The 21,962-nt window shown below is 40.0% G+C and overlaps 1 protein-coding gene across 2 annotated transcripts in view; it reads left to right on the top strand.

The window, feature by feature from the left end:
• ELP3 (elongator acetyltransferase complex subunit 3) overlaps positions 1 to 21,962 on the top strand; it is a 115,143-nt gene that overhangs the window by 53,107 nt on the left and 40,074 nt on the right. Inside the window, exons 10-11 of one of the 2 annotated variants that reach the window (XM_022594969.3) lie at positions 3,160 to 3,219; positions 4,821 to 5,014. In XM_022594969.3, the coding sequence (XP_022450677.1) occupies positions 3,160 to 3,219; positions 4,821 to 5,014 (254 nt within the window). The remainder of the gene's footprint in view (positions 1 to 3,159; positions 3,220 to 4,820; positions 5,015 to 21,962) is intronic. The other variant, XM_022594970.3, reaches the window with a different exon arrangement.

Raw genomic sequence — 21,962 nt, 5'->3', positions numbered from 1 at the left:
TCTTAGGAATGTATCCTCCGAGCATTAACTTCACCCTTTCTATCTGTCCTCAGGTCTCCAAAATGGTATATCATTTACTACTCAAAATAACCTTTAGCTGTTTTTGTATTTTATTCTTTTAAAATTAGACTGCTCCTGGATATCCAAGCTCAGGTTGCTGAAAATGCCTAGAGAGTGTCAGTTTCTCTTGAGGAAAAATTTATCTCCAGAACCTCTTGTCAGTAATGCGAAACCTTTCAAAGTCCATTAATGTTTGCCCACCCTTTGGACACTCAGAAGTTCTTTTTTTCCCCACTGAGCTGTTTTTCCCAAAAGCCAGTGTGATCAAGTTACAGTTTGGCAGGTATGGTTAGAGGTGTTTGTTGTTGTTACTTCTTCATTTGCTCGGTTTTCTTAATGTAAAGGCTCGATACTTAAGGTAATATCATAGAATACAGGTAGTGTAGAATTATATCAGAAAAGACCACCTGTTGCAGCCTCCTCAGATAAGGAAACAAGACCTGACGCGGTTAAGTAACTGTTAAAGGCCATGGTGAGTCTCAGGTAGAAGCAGGCTCTTAGGAAGGCACCCTTTCTTTTGCACCTTTCTGTGTCGCCTTTCTTAGGCCAAGGAAAGTCTGTTTTATGATGAATGACTATGCATGACCTGAATGATGTTGAAATCCTGGTCGGGTTGGATCTTACAGGTACAGAACTTTCCGTTTTCAGTTATTTTTTATTTGTATCAAAGGAATACATGCAAAATTTTAAAAGTCAAGTTGTACTGTACGGCCTACAATGAAAAACAGCAGTACCCTGCCTTCCTTTCCCTTGAGTGCCCCCATGTCATTTACAAACGCTTCAGTGTCCCTGCTTCCTCCAAATCCACTGCAGCTTGGCTTCTACTCGCTGCCCGCCAACACACACACACACACACACTCACTCTCTCTCTCTCTCTCTCTCTCTCTCTCTCTCTCTCTCTCTCTCTCAAACTATTCTCTCAAACATTGTAAAGTACTTGCTAATCTCCAAATCCAAAGGATACTTCTCGGCTGACATTTTATCCAGTCTTAGCACCTGTTATTGTTAAAGACTCTCCAGTTTTAAATTCTCACCTCCCTGGCTTTTGTGACTCTGCTGTCTCCTGGTTCCCTTTTTAACCTCTAGGACTATTTCTTTTCCACTAGATCTTCTTTTTCTTCCCACCACTTAAATGTGGCTTCTGTCTTTTGCTCTCATCTATATGCTCATCTTTCTTCTGTTGTTCTAACTTTACACTTCAATTAATCTCATTTCCTCTCCAGCCTTAAGCCTTAGCTCTTAAGTCCAATTGCTGAATACTCTTCAACTAGCACCAGATGTCTTACTTGTACTTCGGACTTAATGTGTCCAATATGGACATACTTCATTCCCCCCGTGGTCTCCTCGTCTTCTGTTTCCTGTGATATTGGTGTTCCATCATCCATATACCCTCCCAAGCTAGACATTCAGTCATTCAGAAGGAAAGAGAGAATATGTGGAGCCAGACTGGGCCTAGTTTGAATCCTGGCCCTACCCGCCACTTGGTAGCAAACGGACTGCTTTGTTCCTCAGTTTCCTCATCTCTGAATGAGGCTGTTGTGAAGGTGGGCAGAGGTAATGCATGCATCATGCTTAGAAGAATGCCTGGCACATAGCGAGTGCTCAGTACATCACTGCTGCTGCTGCTGTCGCTGTTCCCTCTACCATGGGTCTAATCTAACAGGAGGTCCTGTCTATTACTCCTTCTGAATATTTTTGAGGGCTGTCGCCTCCTCTTCATCCCCACTGCCACAACTTCAGTTCATGCTTTTGTCAGCTCACTGCACAGGTAGACAGCTGCTTAGCTAAGTCCCACGGCCACCAGCCATGTTCCCTTCTAATGTATCATCCACATTGCCACCAAAATGATGTTTATTAAATTAATTATCTTTATAGTATAAAAGGTATTAATTAATAAAGTTATTATTAACTAGTGTTTGAAAATCCAGTAAGTCCTAAAGGGGTCACATCAAAACACAGCAGTCCTCCGCCACTTTCAACTGTTGTGGCCAGGCCAGGGGAGGTTGGGGCGGGGGGTCCCCAGTATTTACGACTGTTTCCTTCTTCTATGCTTGGATTCCTGTTTCCTGACTATCAGTAGAGAGATTCTCTTGTCTTACTATTACCAATACAATAGTTAAAGAGTTAATTCTTTGAACTCCCATTCTCCCAATATTATTAGGCCACTATTTTAGTTATATGAGTAGTCAGTGTTTTCATTACAGTTTTTACATAAATTATTATTATTTGCATGGAGCCAAGTAGCATACTATACTTACTTTCTTTTCTTAAATAACTTTTTGTTTTTCCTAAACAGTAAAATTGTCTTATTTCTTTATTTGCTTATTAGTTCTCTGAGTATCTGTAACCTTCAAGTGTGCCCATTCAGTGTTAAAGCCCCTCTCTCAGTGGCCGACCCTATCAGATACTCTCTAAGTCCCTTTTTTAGGCTGGAGACATAACTCCTAGAGGTCTAATCTTCCAGCTCCAAACTGGACTGGCAGTTCTCTGTGCCTAGTTCACAGAGGTCTTCCTTAGGGCTCCTCTTCTCCACTCTCTAGGATTGGATTCTTTGTTTTTTAGAAACCAAGTTAATCCTTTTTATTGGTTTACTCCTTTACTTTAGTAAAACACATTCTCCAGCAGCTTTCTAAGAAAGGATTCATCATGGGAAGTAAGCCTTTTACATGCCCAAAAATGTCTCTGTTCTAATACCTTCACACTTACAGAATTCTGTGAGATCATTTTCCCTCCTTTTTTTTTTTCTTTTTAACTCCTTATTGACTGGGGTATTTTTGCAGAAATTAATGCCTGTGGCCGGCAATTTTTATTTCGGCTGATCAAAATTAATTCTGTTATTTCACTAACACTTTGTGGGTTATTACATTCAATAGTTACACCTGACACACCTGTAAAGTCTTCTAGTTTTCATGAAATGTTGTCTTCAGTCCACTCTTCTGTAGAAGCAAAGGAGCATTCTCCAGCATCGTGAGTTTCATTTTCACTTTCCATATCAGAATCACTCACTAAGGTTTTTGTCTTTTTGTTGGTATAATATTCACATCATCTGAATCATTACTATATTCTGAAGAACTGTCATTACTGCTATTTCTGATCCAGGCTCGTTCCTGGGACTCCGGTGTGACTGAGCTGCCCTTTCATCCGTATCCCCCTTTGCAGGTAGTTTGTTTACAGTTTTCTTCATTTGCAAAGTCATTTACCAATCTTCCATCCGTTTTCTGTCTTCCAAAAATTTATTGCTATCACTTATTCCCCCTCCTGTCTCCTCTGATGTTCTCTTTGTTCTTCTGGGTTTATGCTTTTTTAAAAAATTATTTCCTCTTATTTCAGTGTGATTTTGGAAGGAAAGGAAAGAAACACATATTTTAATTCTCCGTGTTTAACCGGAAGTCCAGCACCAATTGCATCTATCATCATTCTTATGGAAGGATTATATCAGCCAATATGTCCCCCTAACTTATTACACGAGTAACCAGAAGTACTTTACTGAAATCCTATGTTCCAATATAGATGCAGACTAGGTAGAAAGTGACTTGCATACATACTATTTGTGGATGGCTATAGAATATTAAAGACCTCATGAATCTTTAATATATAAATGTTACAGGGAAAATTACATGCAATTACGGAAGAATAGCCCTAAGAGCAAATGGTGCACAAAGATTATAGCATTTAAGACTGTGACAGAAATCAATGAGAGAGATTGAAAACTATAGTTATATATTTCTTTGAAAACCAAGTTAAACAATGGAAAGCTCTGTAAGAATAACAGCACAAGATAAAGCATTTTCACAATTCACAAGATACAGTACTGCTGACCGTTTAAGTACTAACGCCAGGGTCGGGGTGAGAGGGAGCTGTATGAGTCCACCTCATTCCTCTATCACGTGTCAAGCGAAATCAAGATAAGAGCAGATTAGCAGTGCAAAGTCATAGAAAGGAGAATGCCTGATGTCTACATCCCAAGTAAAGAAATAAGGCAGCCAGCTGGGATGATACAGTGCAGGAAATTACTATGTCAAAGTAGATGAATTAGATGTATCCCTCAGTGTCCAGATAACAAATGGACTGTGTGTATCCCGGGTTAGGAATGGTGCCAGTTGGCCTGAGGACAAAATAGTCATATCCAGGGGTCGGCATACTTTTTCTGCAAAGAGCCATATAGTAGACAGTTCAGGTTTTGCAGCCCAGATGATGATCTATGTCACAACTTTTAAAAGTTTAAACAATTAAATACATTCCATTATTAAAGGAGGATGCAGTCTGGAGGTGAAGGCAGGCATCAGATAAATTGTCAGTATGATGCTGCTAGGAAGGCAAGAATACAGAATTCCAAAAAACATTTTTAAGTGAAGCAACTTGTATTTGAAGGTCAGGAAGACCTCTCTGAAGAACTGGCATTCAAGCTGAGACCTGAAGATTAGCTAGATGAAGAAAAACTGATGAAATTTCCAGGCAGAGGAAATTGCCTTTGCAAAGACAGAAAAGCAAGGTGGGGAGGGCGGCATGCTATGACACCACAGCAGTGGACCGGGGTTGGGTTGGTTGGCAAGGGCTTGGTCACCCAGCACACACATGTTTTGTTCCACTGAGGCTGTAAAAACAATGAGTTTCTGTTCTGTCTACCTTCCCTCGCTTGATAGGAAGGAAAGTCAGTCTAAGGACCACATAGGTATGTGAGAGAAGCCAGCCCCAGATTGAAACTTCACTATGGGTAATCTCCATATAACTAATGGAGAAGTCATTTTCTCTATTCACAGGAGTTTTTTGAGAACCCTGCTTTTCGTCCTGATGGTTTGAAACTCTACCCTACCCTGGTGATTCGTGGAACTGGGCTTTATGAGCTGTGGAAATCGGGAAGATACAAGAGTTATTCTCCCAGTGACCTGATTGAATTGGTGGCCCGGATCCTTGCCCTCGTGCCTCCGTGGACGCGAGTGTACCGAGTGCAGAGGTAATGTGTTAATCTTTTATGCCAGAAGTCATCAGTGACGAGGCTTATCTGTTAACAGTTTCTAATGAGAAGAGTCTTACTGCAAATTGATGGGTTTGAATTTTTTTTAATTAAAAATGGGACACCTAGAATGCTGTCTGTAGATAGAGAGGATGGAAATGATAGAACAGCATGTCCAAGCCTCTTTGCCAGTATCACGTTTATTCACATGTTCATCTCTCCATTCGCGAGCCAGGAGATGGAGGATGATGGGAAGTGGGCATGGTGTTTGGTTCCAGGAGCTTGTGATCTACATCAGCGTTTCCTTTCTCAGATCTGCTCCAACCCAGATACTCTAGTTGTGGGAGGAGGACGTGGAGCCATGTGTCTGTTATCCCTGTTCTAGAGCCTCTGAAGAAAAAAGAAAGAGTATCAACGAGCATTCTTTACTGACATTAATGTAAATGTGGAGAAAGAGTGACATATTCCTGATAGTGTGAAGGAAATCATCTGAACTACTTTTCTAGGAGAAACTGAGATCTCATTTACAATCGTGGTCTTTTTTCTTTTTTTAAAATAGAAACATAACACTGAAGGAAAAATTTAGAAGCCATAAAGTTACCTATTTACCTACAATCCTGACAAAGCCATTCCTGTACTTCCTGGTCGTTAAGGCACATTTCCACCACCCTGCCAAAAACTGCCTGGATTCCAGTATTACCAGTACAAGGCCAAATGGGGATCGATAAATGCATGTCCAGTCAGCTGCTGTGACTAGGATTCCACTGAGCACAACAACTGTGCTACTAATAACATAAAGCAGAGCTATCAACTAAAGGAAAATTATCAAGGATATAAAATAATGGATTTCCTTAAAGGTCAAAGGGTATTTACACCACATTTCTGGCACAGCGTATTTATTTCTCAAATTTTTAAAATTATTGGCCCAACTTGACCTAAATTGCTTAATGATCTCTATTTTTTAAAATACAGGTAAAAATACTAAGGAGATAGTGACTAGAAAATCAGCCATCAAAATCATTTGCATTATCCTTCCTCTTCTCTTCCACCTTTCTGGAACAATTCAGTCCAAAAGACATTAGGAGCTACTGAGCAACGCAGGCATCCACACGAGGGACACAGGGAGCCGCAGGGCCCAGAGCACGGGGAGAAGGGTGTTCTCGGGGAGGAGGTGGTGGTGTGGTTCAGGCTGCTGCAGCCCAGATGTGTGAGGAAGGCATCCTCACTGAGGGCTGACCTGGCACCACATGTCAGAGCTCAGTAAGGCGAGGAGGATGTGTCTGAGGGGTGTGGAGACGAGGACAGCAACAGAGGGTCAGTAACTTGCAAGGGGTGGATCTAATAAGCAGATAACATTAAGGATAATGGGAGCTGGGTTTTCTGTTATCTGAAAAGGGAATGACAAATATGAAAAAGGAGAAAATTCGAATGTACCCCATGGTGTTTGGGAATAGGAGATACTGGTGTGAACTTGTGGTTTTCAACATATTGGTAGAGATAGAAATAATTGTAAATGTAACAAACGATAACAAATACAATGGTGTGTGCACATGTCCTTTTCACAGTCTGTTTAATGGCCACGATTTTTGCACTTTTGTGCTGTTTGTTGGTGATTTCACTGTTTAAAATGGCCTGTAAGCATAGTACTGAAGTGTTGTGTGTAGTGTTCCTGAGTGCAGGAAGGCTATGCTGTGCCTTACCTTATGGGGATTGCCTTGTGTGTTATTTGTTGTTTTTCCCTTGCTGCTTTTAATATGTTTTCTTTGTATTTAATTTTTGCCAGTTTGATTAGAAAAGGCATGTGTTAGATTAGCTTCATTCAGACATGAGCTATGAGCCATGAGTTTCATGATAATGAATCATCTGCCTGTTTATTGAGAGAGAGAGAGATAGAGAGAGAGCCACCTTAAACAGAAATACACATAAAGTAAGGTCATGTGTTGATCAGCTGATGGAAATGCTGTGACCAGAGGCTCACAGGAAGCTGGGATGGAGTCTAGGATTAGACAATAGTAAAGTGCCAATGTTAGTTTCCTGATTTTGATGGTTGTATTACTGTTATCCAAGAGAATATCCTTGTTGTAGGAAATACTTAGAGTATTCTGGGGGTATTGGGACATCTTGTTCCCAATTTACTTTCAAATATTATACTTCAGGAATACAGTTATTTGTACCACACTTGGAAATTTTTCTGTGACTTTGAGATTGTTTCAAAAACTTAATACAATAGAAACAAAGATGCAATAAGTAATACTAATAACAACAAAAGAAAAATAGTATTTGCATTTAACTCACTGGGGCAATCAGAGAACAGTGAAGACACTACTTCCCAGCAGCAGAGCAGGGCAACAGATATCACAGAATAGAAATTTCACAGCCAGAGACACCATACTTTTCCTACCAAGAGTAACAAGGCATAGATCACACGGGCAGTAAGATGAAGAATTTGCATTCTCCCCATTCATTTTTAGCTTTAAATTTCTTTTTTTTTTTTTTTTTACATCTTTATTGGAGTATAATTGCTTTACAATGGTGTGTTAGTTTCTGCTTTATAACAAAGTGAATCAGTTATACATGTACATATGTTCCCATATCTCTTCCCTCTTGCGTCTCCCTCCCTCCCTCCCTCCCTCCCTATCCCACCCCTCCAGGCGGTCACAAAGCACTGAGCTGACCTCCCTGTGCTATGCGGCTGCTTCCCACTAGCTATCTACCTTACGATTGGTAGTGTATATATGTCCATGCCTCTCTCTTGCTTTATCACAGCTTACCCTTCCCCCTCCCCATATCCTCAAGTCCATTCTCTAGTAGGTCTGTCTCTTTATTCCTGTCTTACCCCTAGGTTCTTCATGACATTTTTTTTTCTTAAATTCCATATATATGTGTTAGCATACGGTATTTGTCTTTCTCTTTCTGACTTACTTCACTCTGTATGACAGACTCTAGGTCTATCCACCTCATTACAAATAGCTCAATTTCGTTTCTTTTTATGGCTGAGTAATATTCCATTGTATATATATGCCACATCTTCTGTATCCATTCATCCGATGATGGACACTTAGGTTGTTTCCATCTAAGGGCTATTGTAAATAGAGCTGCAATTAACATTTTGGTACATGACTCTTTTTGAATTATGGTTTTCTCAGGGTATATGCCCAGTAGTGGGATTGCTGGGTCATATGCTAGTTCTATTTGTAGTTTTTTAAGGAACCTCCATACTGTTTTCCATAGTGGCTGTATCAATTCACATTCCCACCAGCAGTGCAAGAGTGTTCCCTTTTCTCCACACCCCCTCCAGCATTTATTGTTTCTAGATTTTTTGATGATGGCCATTCTGACTGGTGTGAGATGATATCTCATTGTAGTTTTGATTTGCATTTCTCTAATGATTAATGATGTTGAGCATTCTTTCATGTGTTTGTTGGCAATCTGTATATCTTCTTTGGAGAAATGTGTATTGAGGTCTTCTGCCCATTTTTGGATTGGGTTGTTTGTTTTTTTGTTACTGAGCTGCACGAGCTGCATATAAATTTTGGAGATTAATCCTTTGTCAGTTGCTTCATTAGCAAATATTTTCTCCCATCCTGAGGGTTGTCTTTTGGTCTTGTTTATGGTTTCCTTTGCTGTGCAAAAGCTTTGACGTTTCATTAGGTCCCATTTGTTTATTTTTGTTTTTATTTCCATTTCTCTAGGAGGTGGGTCAAAAAGGATCTTGCTGTGATTTATGTCATAGAGTGTTCTGCCTATGATTTCCTCTAAGAGTTTGATAGTTTCTGGCCTTACATTTAGGTCTTTAATCTATTTTGAGCTTATTTTTGTGTATGGAGTTACGGAGTGATCTAATCCCATACTTTTACATGTACCTGTCCAGTTTTTCCAGCACCCCTTATTGAAGAGGCTGTCCTTTCTCCACTGTACATTCCTGCCTCCTTTATCAAAGATAAGGTGACCATATGTGCATGGGTTTATCTCTGGGATTTGTATCCTGTTCCATTGATCTTTCTGTTTTTGTGCCAGTACCATACTGTCTTGATTACTGTAGCTTTGTAGTATAGTCTGGAGTCAGGGAGCCTGATTCCTCCAGCTCCGTTTTTCGTTCTCAAGATTGCTTTGGCTATGCGGAGTCTTTTGTGTTTCCATACAAGTGAAATTTTTTATTCTAGTTTTGTGAAAAATGCCAGTGGTAGTGTGATAGGGATTGCATTGAATCTGTAGATTGCTTTGGGTAGTAGAGTCATTTTCACAATGTTGATTCTTCCAATCCAAGAACATGGTATATCTCTCCATCTATTTGTATCATCTTTAATTTCTTTCATCAGTGTCTTATAGTTTTCTGCATACAGGTCTTTTGTCTCCTTAGGTAGGTTTATTCCTAGATATTTTATTCTTTTTGTTGCAATGGTAAATGGGAGTGTTTTCTTAATTTCTCTTTCAGATTTTTCATCATTAGTGTATAGGAATGCCAGAGATTTCTGTGCATTAATTTTGTATCCTGCTACTTTACCGAATTCATTGATTAGCTCTCGTAGTTTTCTGGTAGCATCTTTAGGATTCTCTATGCATAGTATCATGTCATCTGCAAACAGTGACAGCTTTACTTCTTTTCCGATTTGCATTCCTTTTATTTATTTTTCTTTTCTGATTGCTGTGGCTAAAACTTCCAAAACTATGTTGAACAATAGTGCTGAGAGTGGACAACCTTGTCTTGTTCCTGATCTTAGAGGAAATGGTTTCAGTTTTTCACCATTGAGAACCATGTTGGCTGTGGGTTTGTCATATATGGCCTTTATTATGTTGAGGAAAGTTCCCTCTATGCCTACTTTCTGCAGGGTTTTTATCATAAATGGGTGTTGAATTTTGTCGAAAGCTTTCTCTGCATCTATTGAGATGTTCATATGGTTTTTCTCCTTCATTTTGTTAATATGGTGTATCACGTTGATTGATCTGCGTATATTGAAGAATCCTTGCATTCCTGGAATAAACCCTCCTTGATCATGGTGTATGATCCTTTTAATGTGCTGTTGGATTCTGTTTGCTAGTATTTTGTTGAGGATTTTTGCATCTATGTTCATCAGTGATATTGGCCTGTATTTTTCTTTCTTTGTGGCAACCTTGTCTGGTTTTGGTATCAAGGTAATGGTGGCCTCGTAGAATGAGTTTGGGAGTGTTCTTCCCTCTGCTATATTTTGGAAGAGTTTAAGAAGGCTAGGTGTTAGCTCTTCTCTAAATGCTTGATAGAATTTGCCTGTGAAGCCATCTGGTCCTGGGCTTTTGTTTGTTGGAAGATTTTTAATCACAGTTTCAATTTCAGTGTTTGTGATTGGTCTGTTCATATTTTCTATTTCTTCCTGATTCAGTTTTGGCAGGTTATGCATTTCTAAGAATTTGTCCATTTCTTCCCGGTTGTCCATTTTATTGGTACAGAGTTGCTTGTAGTAATCTCTCATGATCTTTGGTATTTCTGCACTGTCAGTTGTTACTTCTCCTTTTTTCATTTCTAATTCTATTGATGTGAGTCTTCTCCCTTTTTTTCTTGATGAGTCTGGCTAATGGTTTATCTATTTTGTTTATCTTCTCAAACAACCAGCTTTTAGTTTTATTGATCTTTGCTATCGTTTCCTTCATTTATTTTTCATTTATTTCTGATCTGATTTTTATTATTTCTTTCCTTCTGCTAACTTTGGGGTTTTTTTGTTCTTCTTTCTCTAATTGCTTTAGGTGCAAGGTTAGGTTGTTTATTCGATATGTTTCCTGTTTCTTAAGGTAGGATTCTATTGCTATAAACTTTCCTCTTAGAACTGCTTTTGCTGCATCCCATAGGTTTGGGGTCATTGTGTCTCCATTGTCACTTGTTTCTAGGTATTTTTTGATTTCCTCTTTGATTTTTTCAGTGATCACTTCGTTATTAAGTAGTGTATTGTTTAGCTTCCATGTGTTTGTATTTTTTACAGATCTTTTCCTGTAATTGATATCTAGTCTTATGGTGTTGTGGTCGGAAAAGATACTTGATACAATTTCAATTTTCTTAAATTTACCAAGGCTTGATTTGTGACCCAAGATATGATCTGTCCTGCAGAATATTCCATGAGCACTTGAGAAAAATGTGTATTCTGTTGTTTTTGGATAAATATCAATTAAGTCCATCTTGTTTAATGTATCATTTAAAGCTTGTGTTTCCTTATTTATTTTCATTTTGGATGATCTGTCCATTGGTGAAAGTGGGGTGTTAAAGTCCCCTACTATGAATGTGTTACTGTCGATTTCCCCTTTTATGGCTGTTAGTATTTGCCTTATGTATTGAGGTGCTCCTATGTTGGGTGCATAAATATTTACAATTGTTATATCTTCTTCTTGGATCGATCCCTTGATCATTATGTAGTGTCCTTCTTTGTCTCTTCTAATAGTCTTTATTTTAAAGTCTACTTTGTCTGATATGAGAATTGCTACTCCAGCTTTCTTTTGGTTTCCATTGGCATGGAATATCTTTTTCCATTCCCTTACTTTCAGTCTCTATGTGTCTCTAGGTCTGAAGTGGGTCTCTTGTAGACAGCATATATATGGGTCTTGTTTTTGTATCCATTCAGCCAATCTGTTTCTTTTGGTGGGAGCATTTAGTCCATTTACATTTAAGGTAATTATCGATATGTATGTTCCTATTCCCATTTTCTTAATTGTTTTGGGTTCATTATTGTAGGTCTTTTCCTTCTCTTGTGTTTCTTGCCTAGAGAAGTTCCTTTAGCATTTTTTGTAAAGCTGGTTTGGAGGTGCTGAACTCTCTCTGGTTTTGCTTGTCTGTAAAGGTTTTAATTTCTCCATCAAATCTGAATGAGATCCTTGCTGGGTAGAGTAATCTTTATTGCAGCTTTTTCTCCTTCATCACTTTAAATACGTCCTGCCACTCCCTTCTGGCTTGCAGAGTTTCTGCTGAAAGATCAGCTGTTAACCTTATGGGGATTCCCTTGTGTGTTATTTGTTGTTTTTCCCTTGCTGCTTTTAATATGTTTTCTTTGTATTTAATTTTTAACAGTTTGATTAATATGTGTCTTGGCGTATTTCTCCTTGGATTTATCCTGTATGGGACTGTGCTTCCTGGACTTGATTAACTATTTCCTTTCCCATATTAGGGAAGTTTTCAACTATAATCTCCTCAAATATTTTCTCAGTCCCTTTCTTTTTCTCTTCTTCTTCTGGAACCCCTATAATTCGAATGTTGGTCCGTTTAATGTTGTCCCAGAGGTCTCTGAGACTGTCCTCAGTTCTTTTCATTCTTTTTTCTGCTCTGCAATAGTTATTTCCACTATTTTATCTTCCAGGTCACTTATCCGTTCTTCTGCCTCAGTTATTCTGCTATTGATCCCATCTAGAGTATTTTTTATTTCATTTATTGTATTGTTCATCGTTGCTTGTTTCATCTTTAGTTCTTCTAGGTCCTTGTTAAATGTTTCTTGAATTTTGTCTATTCTATTTCCAAGATTTTGGATCATCTTTACTATCATTATTCTGAATTCTTTTTCAGGTAGACTGCCTATTTCCTCTTCATTTGTTAGGTCTGGTGGGTTTTTATCTTGCTCCTTCATCTGCTGTGTGTTTTTCTGTCTTCTCATTTTGCTTATCTTACTGTGTTTGGGGTCTCCTTTTTGCAGGCTGCAGGTTTGTAGTTCCCATTGTTTTTGGTGTCTGTCCCCAGTGGCTAAGGTTGGTTCAGTGGGTTGTGTAGGCTTCCTGGTGGAGGGGACTCGTGCCTGTGTTCTGATGGATGAGGCTGGATCTTGTCTTTCTGGTGGGCAGGTCCACGTCTGGTGGTGTGTTTTGGGGTGTCTGTGGACTTATTATGATTTTAGGCAGCCTCTCTGCTAATGGGTGGGGTTGTGTTCCTGTCTTGCTAGTTGTTTGGCATAGGGTGTCCAGCACTGTAGCTTGCTGGTTGTTGAGTGAAGCTGGGTGCTGGTGTTGAGATGGAGATCTCTGGGAGATTTTCGCTGTTTGATATTATGTGGAGCTGGGAGGTCTCTTGTGGACCAGTGTCCTGAAGTTGGCTCTCCCACCTCAGAGGCACAGCACTGACTCCTGGCTGCAGCACCAAGAGCCTTTCATCTACATGGCTCAGAATAAAAGGGGGAAAAAGTAGAATGAAAGAATTAGTAGGAGAAAGAAAGAGAGAGAGAGAGAGGGAGGGAGGGAAGGAAGGAAGGAAGGAAAAAAAGAAAGAAAGAAGATAAAGTAAAATAAAATAAGTTATTAAAATAAAAAATAATTATTAAGAAAAAAAAATTTTTTTAATGGACGGATAGAACCCTAGGACAAATAGTGGAAGCAAAGCTATAAAGACAAAATCTCACACAGAAGCATACACATACACACTCACAAAAAGAGAAAAAGGGGAAAAAATCATAAATCTTGCTCTCAAAGTCCACCTCCTCAATTTGGGATGATTCGTTGTCTACTCATGTATTTCACAGATGCAGGGTACATCAAGTTGATTGTGGAGCTTTAATCCGCTGCTTTTGAGGCTGCTGGGAGAGATTTCCCTTTCTCTTCTTTGTTCTCACAGCTCCCGGGTCTCAGCTTTGGATATGGCCCCGCCTCTGCGTGTAGGTCGCCGGAGGGCGTCTGTTCTTCACTCAGACAGGATGGGGTTAAAAGAGCGGCTGATTCGGGGGCTCTGGCTCACTCAGGCTGGGCGGAGGGAGGGGCATGGAGTGCAGGGCAAGCCTGTGGAGGCAGAGGCCAGCGTGACGTTGCACCAGGCTGAGGCGCGCTGTGCCTTCTCCCGGGGAAGTTGTCCCTGGATCCTGGGACCCTGGCAGTGGCGGGCTGCACAGGCTCCCGGAAGGGGTGTGTGGAGAGTTACCTGTGCTCGCACACAGGGTTCTTGGTGGCGGCAACAGCAGCCTTAGCATCTTATGCCCGTCTCTGGGGTCCGCGCTTTTAGCCGCGGCTCGCACCTGTCTCTGGAGCCCCTTTAAGCAGCACTCTCAATCCCCTCTCCTCGCGCACCAGGAAACAAAGAGGGAAGAAAAAGTCTCTTGCCTCTTCGGCAGGTCCAGACTTTTCCCCGTACTCCTGGCTAGCTGTGGTGCACTAACCCCCTGCAGGCTGTGTTGACGCCGCCAACCCCAGTCCTCTCCCTGGGATCCGACCAAAGCCTGAGCCTCAGCTCCCAGCCCCGCCCGCCCCGGCGGGTGAGCAGACAAATCTCTCAGGCTGGTGAGTGCCAGTCGGCACCGATCTTCTGTGCGGGAATCTCTCCGCTTTGCCCCCCGCACCCCTGTTGCTGTGCTCTCCGCGGCTCCGAAGCTTTCCCTGCTCCGCCACCCGCAGTCTCCGCCCGCGAGGGGGCTTCCTAGTGTGTGGAAACCTTTCCTCCTTCACAGCTCCCTCCCACTGGTGTGGGTCCTGTCCCTATCCTTTTGTCTCTGTTTATTCTTTTGCCCTACCCAGGTACGTGGGGATTTCTTGCCTTTTAGGAGGTCTGAGGTCTTCTGCCAGCGTTCAGTAGGTGTTCTGTAGGAGTTGTTCCACGTGTAGATGTATTTCTGGTGTATCTGTGGGGAGGAAGGTGATCTCTGCGTCTTACTCTTCCGCTATCTTCCCCTCATCCTCCTTTTGCTTTAAATTTCTTACTGCTGTAACCAGTGAGTCAAAAGCAACAAAGACATTGCTATAACATTAAAAGCTTAATTTTATAGGCTTTATGAAATACCACTATGGGACATTACCCTGGCTTACCACCAACTGAAAAAATAAGGATTTCAAGAAAACAGGAGCAGCAAATATAGTCTCTATAGGAAAATTGTAAAGGGGTCATGACAGCAAGAATTAAGAATATGTATATTATACAACCAAAAGGGTGTACAAGGAGAAAGGCATGATATTATGGATAACGAACATGAGGCTGATTAAAGACACCTCCCTGTTCCCTGTTCTCCTGTCATGACCCCGTTGCAGCTCTCTGGAGAGCTGTCCTTGTTCACATAGTACACTTAACACTTAATAACAATTTGGTAGCTGTGTTCTGATAAAACAGCTTCATATCTCTGCATAAAAACTTTATGCTCCATTTACTGATGTTTTTAAAGTTATATTCAGATATAGCTGGAACTTGGTATATCTAGACTTCTAGAAAGAAACTTGTATCGAGGGCTTGATGGTAAAATGTTGAAAAAGAAGTGCTAAGGAAAGTGTTAATGGGTAACTCAGGTTTACATACAGATGTGTACAAGAGAAGGCTGAGTGTTTACACAGTGTTCAGGGGCTGAGAAACCTTTTGAGTTGGGAAAAGAGAATCGCAGTGTTTATTCTAGCTTCAGTTTTAAACTTTTAGAACGATTCTGAAAATGTAGAAAACTGATAGCGGTCTAGAAGTGCAGTTAAGTGCCCTCTATTAATTTGGAAGCAGTTGGTTATGTCTTGCTGGAAAGAAACCATTGGCAAATGAAAAAGCCTCCTCTTAGGGTGTTTAATCCAGGTGATTTTAATAATTATAGTTAAATTTTGTTTTAAATCCTAGTAAATGAAAATCGTGTTTGTCTTTTTGTTCTGTGCCTTTAGAAAATCTGGCTATCTCTATGTTGGTTCACCTAGTGACAGCTTCTACTAATTACAGGCAACTTGCTTAGTGTTGACTAGGAAATCTAAACTTATACATGGAGGAGAAGATTTAAGGAATTATTTTCTAGACAGGTATCAGAAGGAAGGAACAAAGGAAGAAAAATGGGAGGGAAGATACTTCAAGTGAAAGCACAATGTTTTACACTTGTGTTTTTTTAAAAAAACACTAATTTACTATTAGATTACCTGATATTTTTCTAATTGGCCATTTTCCCCACCCCACCCCCCTTTTTTTCTTAATTAATTTACACTTTAAATTTTATGACAGTTGAGTCAATACCATTTTACCCAGTGTTTTTATGAAGTAGCATCCCAATAGATGATTCTGTATTGCAGCCCTGAAGGGTGCAGTCAATGATTAAATGTAAAATTCTGTCCAGGCACATGATGGAGCTACATTAAACTGCTGGTGCCCACAGGCTGTTTAACAGCTGTCTGCCTTGATGTGATTTTTTTAAATCACTGTGAAGCATTAGAATAGAATACCAATTTGCAGCCAAAAGATGCTTCTGAAGTGCAAGAAACTTCAGACCAAAAAAGCTCTAGACAGCATTTTGAAAGGCTTTTGATGAGCAGATTGCAAATATTAGTGCCTGTAAGCTTGAAATGTTACCTGTGAAATAGATAAGTGAATATTCTTGAATGTAGTATCTCTTCAAGCCAAGAAAGTGAAACAAATTGAAAAACCTAAAAATAATTTTAAGTCCCACCTAGATGAATGTATCAAGTTCAGATGGTCAGTAATCTTACCTGGGTTTTGAACTCCTAGGAGTCTGTAACAGTGTCTATTTATATATTCCAAATTGCTTAATATACTACTTTGCACATAGAAGATGCTCAACATATATAGAACTCTCTCTCTTCATTTTTAGTGAAAAAAACTTTATCACTGAAAGTGGAGATTGCCACATTTCTATTCCCTAATGAGGAAAAACTCCTGTCTGGTACACTCCAGGCATTTCACTGCCAAAGACCATTAAAGCCATATTGCATTTGTAGTGACAGACATAAATTTAAGGACATTTATGAACTGTCAGCATCAGTATAAAGCCCTGTGTTACCAGGTCCACACTGACTTGTGCTTTGGGGTAGTCAGTGCCAGCTTCAGGGACATGCGACCTGTGTAGTCTCATAGGTCTTTAACTTGGCCTAATGCTCTGCTCTCACCATCTTGAAACCATTAATGATTTTTTCAGAAGAGGCCCCCTGTTCTCCTTTTGCACTAGGCACCACAAATTATTAGCTAGCCCTGCTGGTAATTCTGTCTTTCTGTCATATAGTTCTGCTTAACAACACCATATGATAAAACCTAGACCTTAGAGAGTTTACTTGTATTGAAAATTTAGTGTCTTTTAAAAGTACCGGTTCACAAGAGATCATTGAGGAAATCAAAAATACCTAGAAACAAATCACAATGAAAACACGAGGACCCAAAACTTACGGGATGCAGCAAAAGCAGTTCTAAGAGGGAAGTTTATAGCAATACAATCCTACCTCAAAAAACAAGAAACATCTCAAACGACCTAACCTTACACTTAAAGTAATTAGAGAAAGAAGAACAAAAAAAAACCCAAAGTTAGCAGAAGGAAAGAAATCATAAAGATCAGATCAGAAATAAATGAAAAAGAAATGAAGGGAACGATAGCAAAGATCAATAAAACTAAAAGCTGTTTGTTTGAGAAGATAAACAAAATTGACAAACCATTAGCCAGACTCAAGAAATAAAGGGAGAGGACTCAAATCAATAGAATAGAAATGAAAAAGGAAAAGTAACAACTGACACTGCAGAAATACAAAGGATCATGAGAGATTACTACAGGCAACTATATGCCAATAAAATGGACAACCTGGAAGAAATGGACAAATTCTTGGAAAAGCACAACCTGCCAAGACTGAATCAGGAGGACAATATAAACAGACCGATCACAAGCACTGAAATTGAGACTGTGATTAAAAATCTTCCAACAAACAAAAGCCCAGGACCAGATGGCTTCACAGGCGAATTCTATCAAATATTTAGAGAAGAGATAACATCAATCCTTCTCAAACTCTTCCAAAATATAGCAGAGGGAGGAACACTGAAACTCATTCTATGAGGCCACCATCACCCTGATACCAAAATCAGACAAAGATGTCACAAAGAAAACTACAGGCCAGTATCACTGATGAACACAGATGCAAAAATGCTCAACAGAATACTAGCAAACAGAATCCAACAGCACATTAAAAGGATCATACACCATGATCAAGTGGGGTTTATCCCAGGAATGCAAGGATTCTTCAGTATATGCAGATCAGTCAATGTGATAAACCATATTAACAAACTGAGGGAGAAAAACCATATGATCATCTCAATAGATGCAGAAAAAACTTTCGACAAAATTCAACACCCATTTATGATAAAAACCCTGCAGAAGGTAGGCATAGAAGGAACTTACCTCAACATAATAAAGGCCGTATATGACAAACCCACAGCCAACATGGTTCTCAGTGGTGAAAAACTGAAACCATTTCCTCTAAGACCAGGAACAAGACAAGGTTGTTCACTCTCAGCACTATTGTTCAACATAGTTTTGGAAGTTTTAGCCACAGCAATCAGAGAAGAAAAAGAAATAAAAGGAATGCAAATCGGAAAAGAAGTAAAGCTGTCACTGTTTGCAGATGACATGATACTATGCATAGAGAATCCTAAAGATGCTACCAGAAAACTACTAATCAATGAATTCGGTAAAGTAGCAGGATACAAAATTAATGCACAGAAATCTCTGGCATTTCCTATACACTAATGATGAAAAATCTGAAAGAGAAATTAAGAAAACACTCCCATTTACCACTGCAACAAAAAGAATAAAATATCTAGGAATAAACCTACCTAAGGAGACAAAAGACCTGTATGCAAAAAACTATAAGACACTGATGAAAGAAATTAAAGATGATACAAACAGCTGGAGAGCTATACCATATTCTTGGTTTGGAAGAATCAACATTGTGAAAATGACTCTACTACCCAAAGCAATCTACAGATTCAGTGCAATCCCTGTCAAGCTACCAAAGGCATTTTTCACAGAACTAGAGCAGAAAATTTTACAATTTGTATGGAAATGCAAAAGACCCCGAATAGCCAAAGCAATCTTGAGAAAGAAAAACGGAGCTGGAGGAATCAGGCTACCTGACTTCAGACTATACTACAAAGCTACAGTAATCAAGACAGTATGGTACTAGCACAAAAACAGAAAGATAGATCAGTGGAACAGGATACAAAGCCCAGAGATAAACCCACGCACATATGGTCACTGTATCTGTGACAAAGGAGGCAAGAATATACAGTGGAAAAAAGACAGCCTGTTCAATAAATGGTGCTGGGAAAACTGGACAGCTACATGTAAAAGAATGAAATTAGAACACTCCGTAACACCATACACAAAAATAAACTCAAAATGGATTAAAGGGGCTTCCCTGGTGGCGCAGTGGTTGAGAGTCCGCCTGCCGATGCAGGGGACATGGGTTCGTGCCCCAGTCCGGGAAGATCCCACATGCCACAGAGCAGCTAGGCCCGTGAGCCATGGCCGCTGAGCCTGCGTGTCCGGAGCCTGTGCTCCGCAACGGGAGAGGCCACAACAGTGAGAGGCCCGCGTACCGCAAAAAAAAAAAAAAAAAAAAGGATTAAACCTAAATGTAAGGCCACAGACACTATAAAACTCTTAGAGGAAAAACATAGGCAGAGCACTGTGTGACATAAATCACAGCAAGATCCTTTTTGATCCACCTCCTAGAGAAATGGAAATAAGAACAAAAATAAACAAATGGGACCTAATGAAACTTAAAAGCTTTTGCACAGCAAAGGAAACCATAAACAAGGCGAAAAGACCACTCTCAGAATGGAAGAAAATATTTGCAAATGAAGCAACTGACAAAGGATTCTTCTCCAAAATATACAAGCAGCTCATACAGCTCAATATCAAAAAACAAACAACCCAATCCAAAATGGGCAGAAGACCTAAATAGACATTTCTCCAAAAAAGATATACAGACTGTCAACAAACACATGAAAGGGTGCTCAACATCACTAATCATTAGAGAAATGCAAATCAAAACTACAATGAAGTATCACCTCACACCAGTCAGAATGGCCATCATCAGAAAGTCTACAAACAAATGCTGGAGAGGGTGTGGAGAAAAGGGAACCCTCTTGCACTGTTGGTGGGAATGTGAACTGATACAGCCACTATGGAGAACAGTATGGAAGTTCCTTAAAAAACTAAAAATAGGGCTTCCCTGGTGGCACAGTGGTTGAGAGTCCACCTGCCGATGCAGGGGACACGGGTTCGTACCCCGGTTCTGGAAGATCCCACATGCAGCGGAGCGGCTAGGCCCGTGAGCCATGGCTGGTGAGCCTGCGCGTCTGGAGCCTGTGCTCCGCAGTGGGCGAGGCCACGGCAGTGAGAGGACCGTGTACCGCAAAAAAAAAACCTATAAATAGAACTACCGTATGACCCAGCAATCCTACTACTGGGCATATACCCGGAGAAACCCATAATTCAAAAAAGAGTCACGTACCACAGTGTTCATTGCAGCTCTGTTTACAGTAGCCAGGACATGGAAGTAACCTAAGTGTCCATTGACAGATGAATGGATAAAGAAGATGTGGCACATATATACAGTGGAATATTACTCAGCCATAAAAAGAAACGAAATTAAGTTATTTGTAGTGAGGTGGATGGACCTAGAATCTGTCATACAGAGTAAAGTAAGTCAGAAAGAGAAAGACAAATACCGTGTGCTAACACATATATATGGAATCTAAAAAAAAAAATGGTTATGAAGAACCTATGGGCAGGGCAGGAATAAAGACGCAGACGTAGAGAATGGACTTGAGGACGCAGGGAGGGGGAAGCGTAAGCTGGGATGAAGTGAGAGAGTGGCATGGACTTATATATACTACCAAATGTAAAATAGATAGCTAGTGGGAAGCAGCCGCATAGCACAGGGAGATCAGCTGGTGCTTTGTGACCACCTAGAGGGGTGGGATAGGGAGGGTGGGAGGGAGACGCAAGAGGGAGGAGATATGGGGATATATGTATGTGTATAGCTGATTCACTTCGTTATAAAGCAGAAACTAATACACCATTGTAAAGCAGTTACACTCCAATAAAGATGTTAAAAGAAAAAAGGACCGGTTCATTATTAAAAATACTTGTAGAGCCCATCTTCCTTTCCCTTCATCTCCCCTTCCCATCACCTCCAGAGGCAGTACCACAGAGGTGTTGAGAGCAGCATGCCTGGCATCTGAAGAAACGTAGAGTAATAGTGAGTGCAGAGGTGTCACCAAGAGTAGTTGGGAGATTGGTTATATTGAGCAAATAAGTTGTTTGAGTTAGCAAACAAATAAATATACTAAAGATAAGGAAGCCAGGTTTCTCACTGGCCAAAGGGATTTACAGACATTGAAGGGTAGAAAGCTGAAAAGAACACTGAGGCACTGGATTAGAATTGTAATTATCAGCATGATTTCACAGCTTTTTAAATTTGTATGTAGAAACGATTATAATGTTTATATATTTGAATATATGAATATAAATATATACATATGTGTATACATACATAAATTTCTTAGTTGTGTACACTGAAAGGGTCTAGAGGCAATGATACCTCAATAGTAATGAGCACAATGAGTGCTCAGATCTTGGTTTCTAAATACCACCCTCCACTAAAAGGAATCAGCGATGCTTGGATAAGTGGCCAATTCTAGGACTGGGGCAGCAAACATATAAGATCAACGTGTAACATCATGTTGTTCCAGAAAGTAAAGAAATATTCAAAGAATGGTGGGAACATGTCAGAAGGACCCCAAAGCCAGCCTGAATGCATGCCCACTGACCAAATCTAATGTAAGCAACAAAATAAATACTGTTAATATCAGATTACAGCTCATTGAATAAAATAGAAATCTATGCGTTTATAAATAAATGAATAAATAGAGAAGGGGACATTCTTCCTTAATATACAAGCTCAACTAATAAATGCAGAAGGGATGGTAGAAATAGATAATGACCGTTGATGTCTGTTATAGGGACGGTGATACAGAAGGAGTCATCGGTGGATGCTAGACTGGTAGTTGGAGGCTTGGTGAGGAACAGGGTATTGGCATGATGCAGTGTACTTGTTTCAGCTCTCATACTGTAACAAGTGTCCTTTCACAGTCCATTTAATAACACATTTTTCACATTTTTATGCTTTTTGTTGATTTTGCTGTTTAAAATAGCCCCCACATGTAGTGCCGAGGTGCTGTCTATCTAGTGTTCCTAAGTACAAGAAGGCTGTGATGTGTCTTACAAAG

This window comes from Delphinapterus leucas, chromosome 6 (assembly GCF_059928025.1).
Source record: "Delphinapterus leucas isolate spDelLeu-1000000601 "Yukka" chromosome 6, BTC_Dleu_Yukka2, whole genome shotgun sequence".
NCBI lineage: Eukaryota > Metazoa > Chordata > Mammalia > Artiodactyla > Monodontidae > Delphinapterus > Delphinapterus leucas.
The sequence above is the reverse complement of the archived record's forward strand: the minus strand, read 5'-3'. Positions and strand labels throughout refer to the sequence as shown.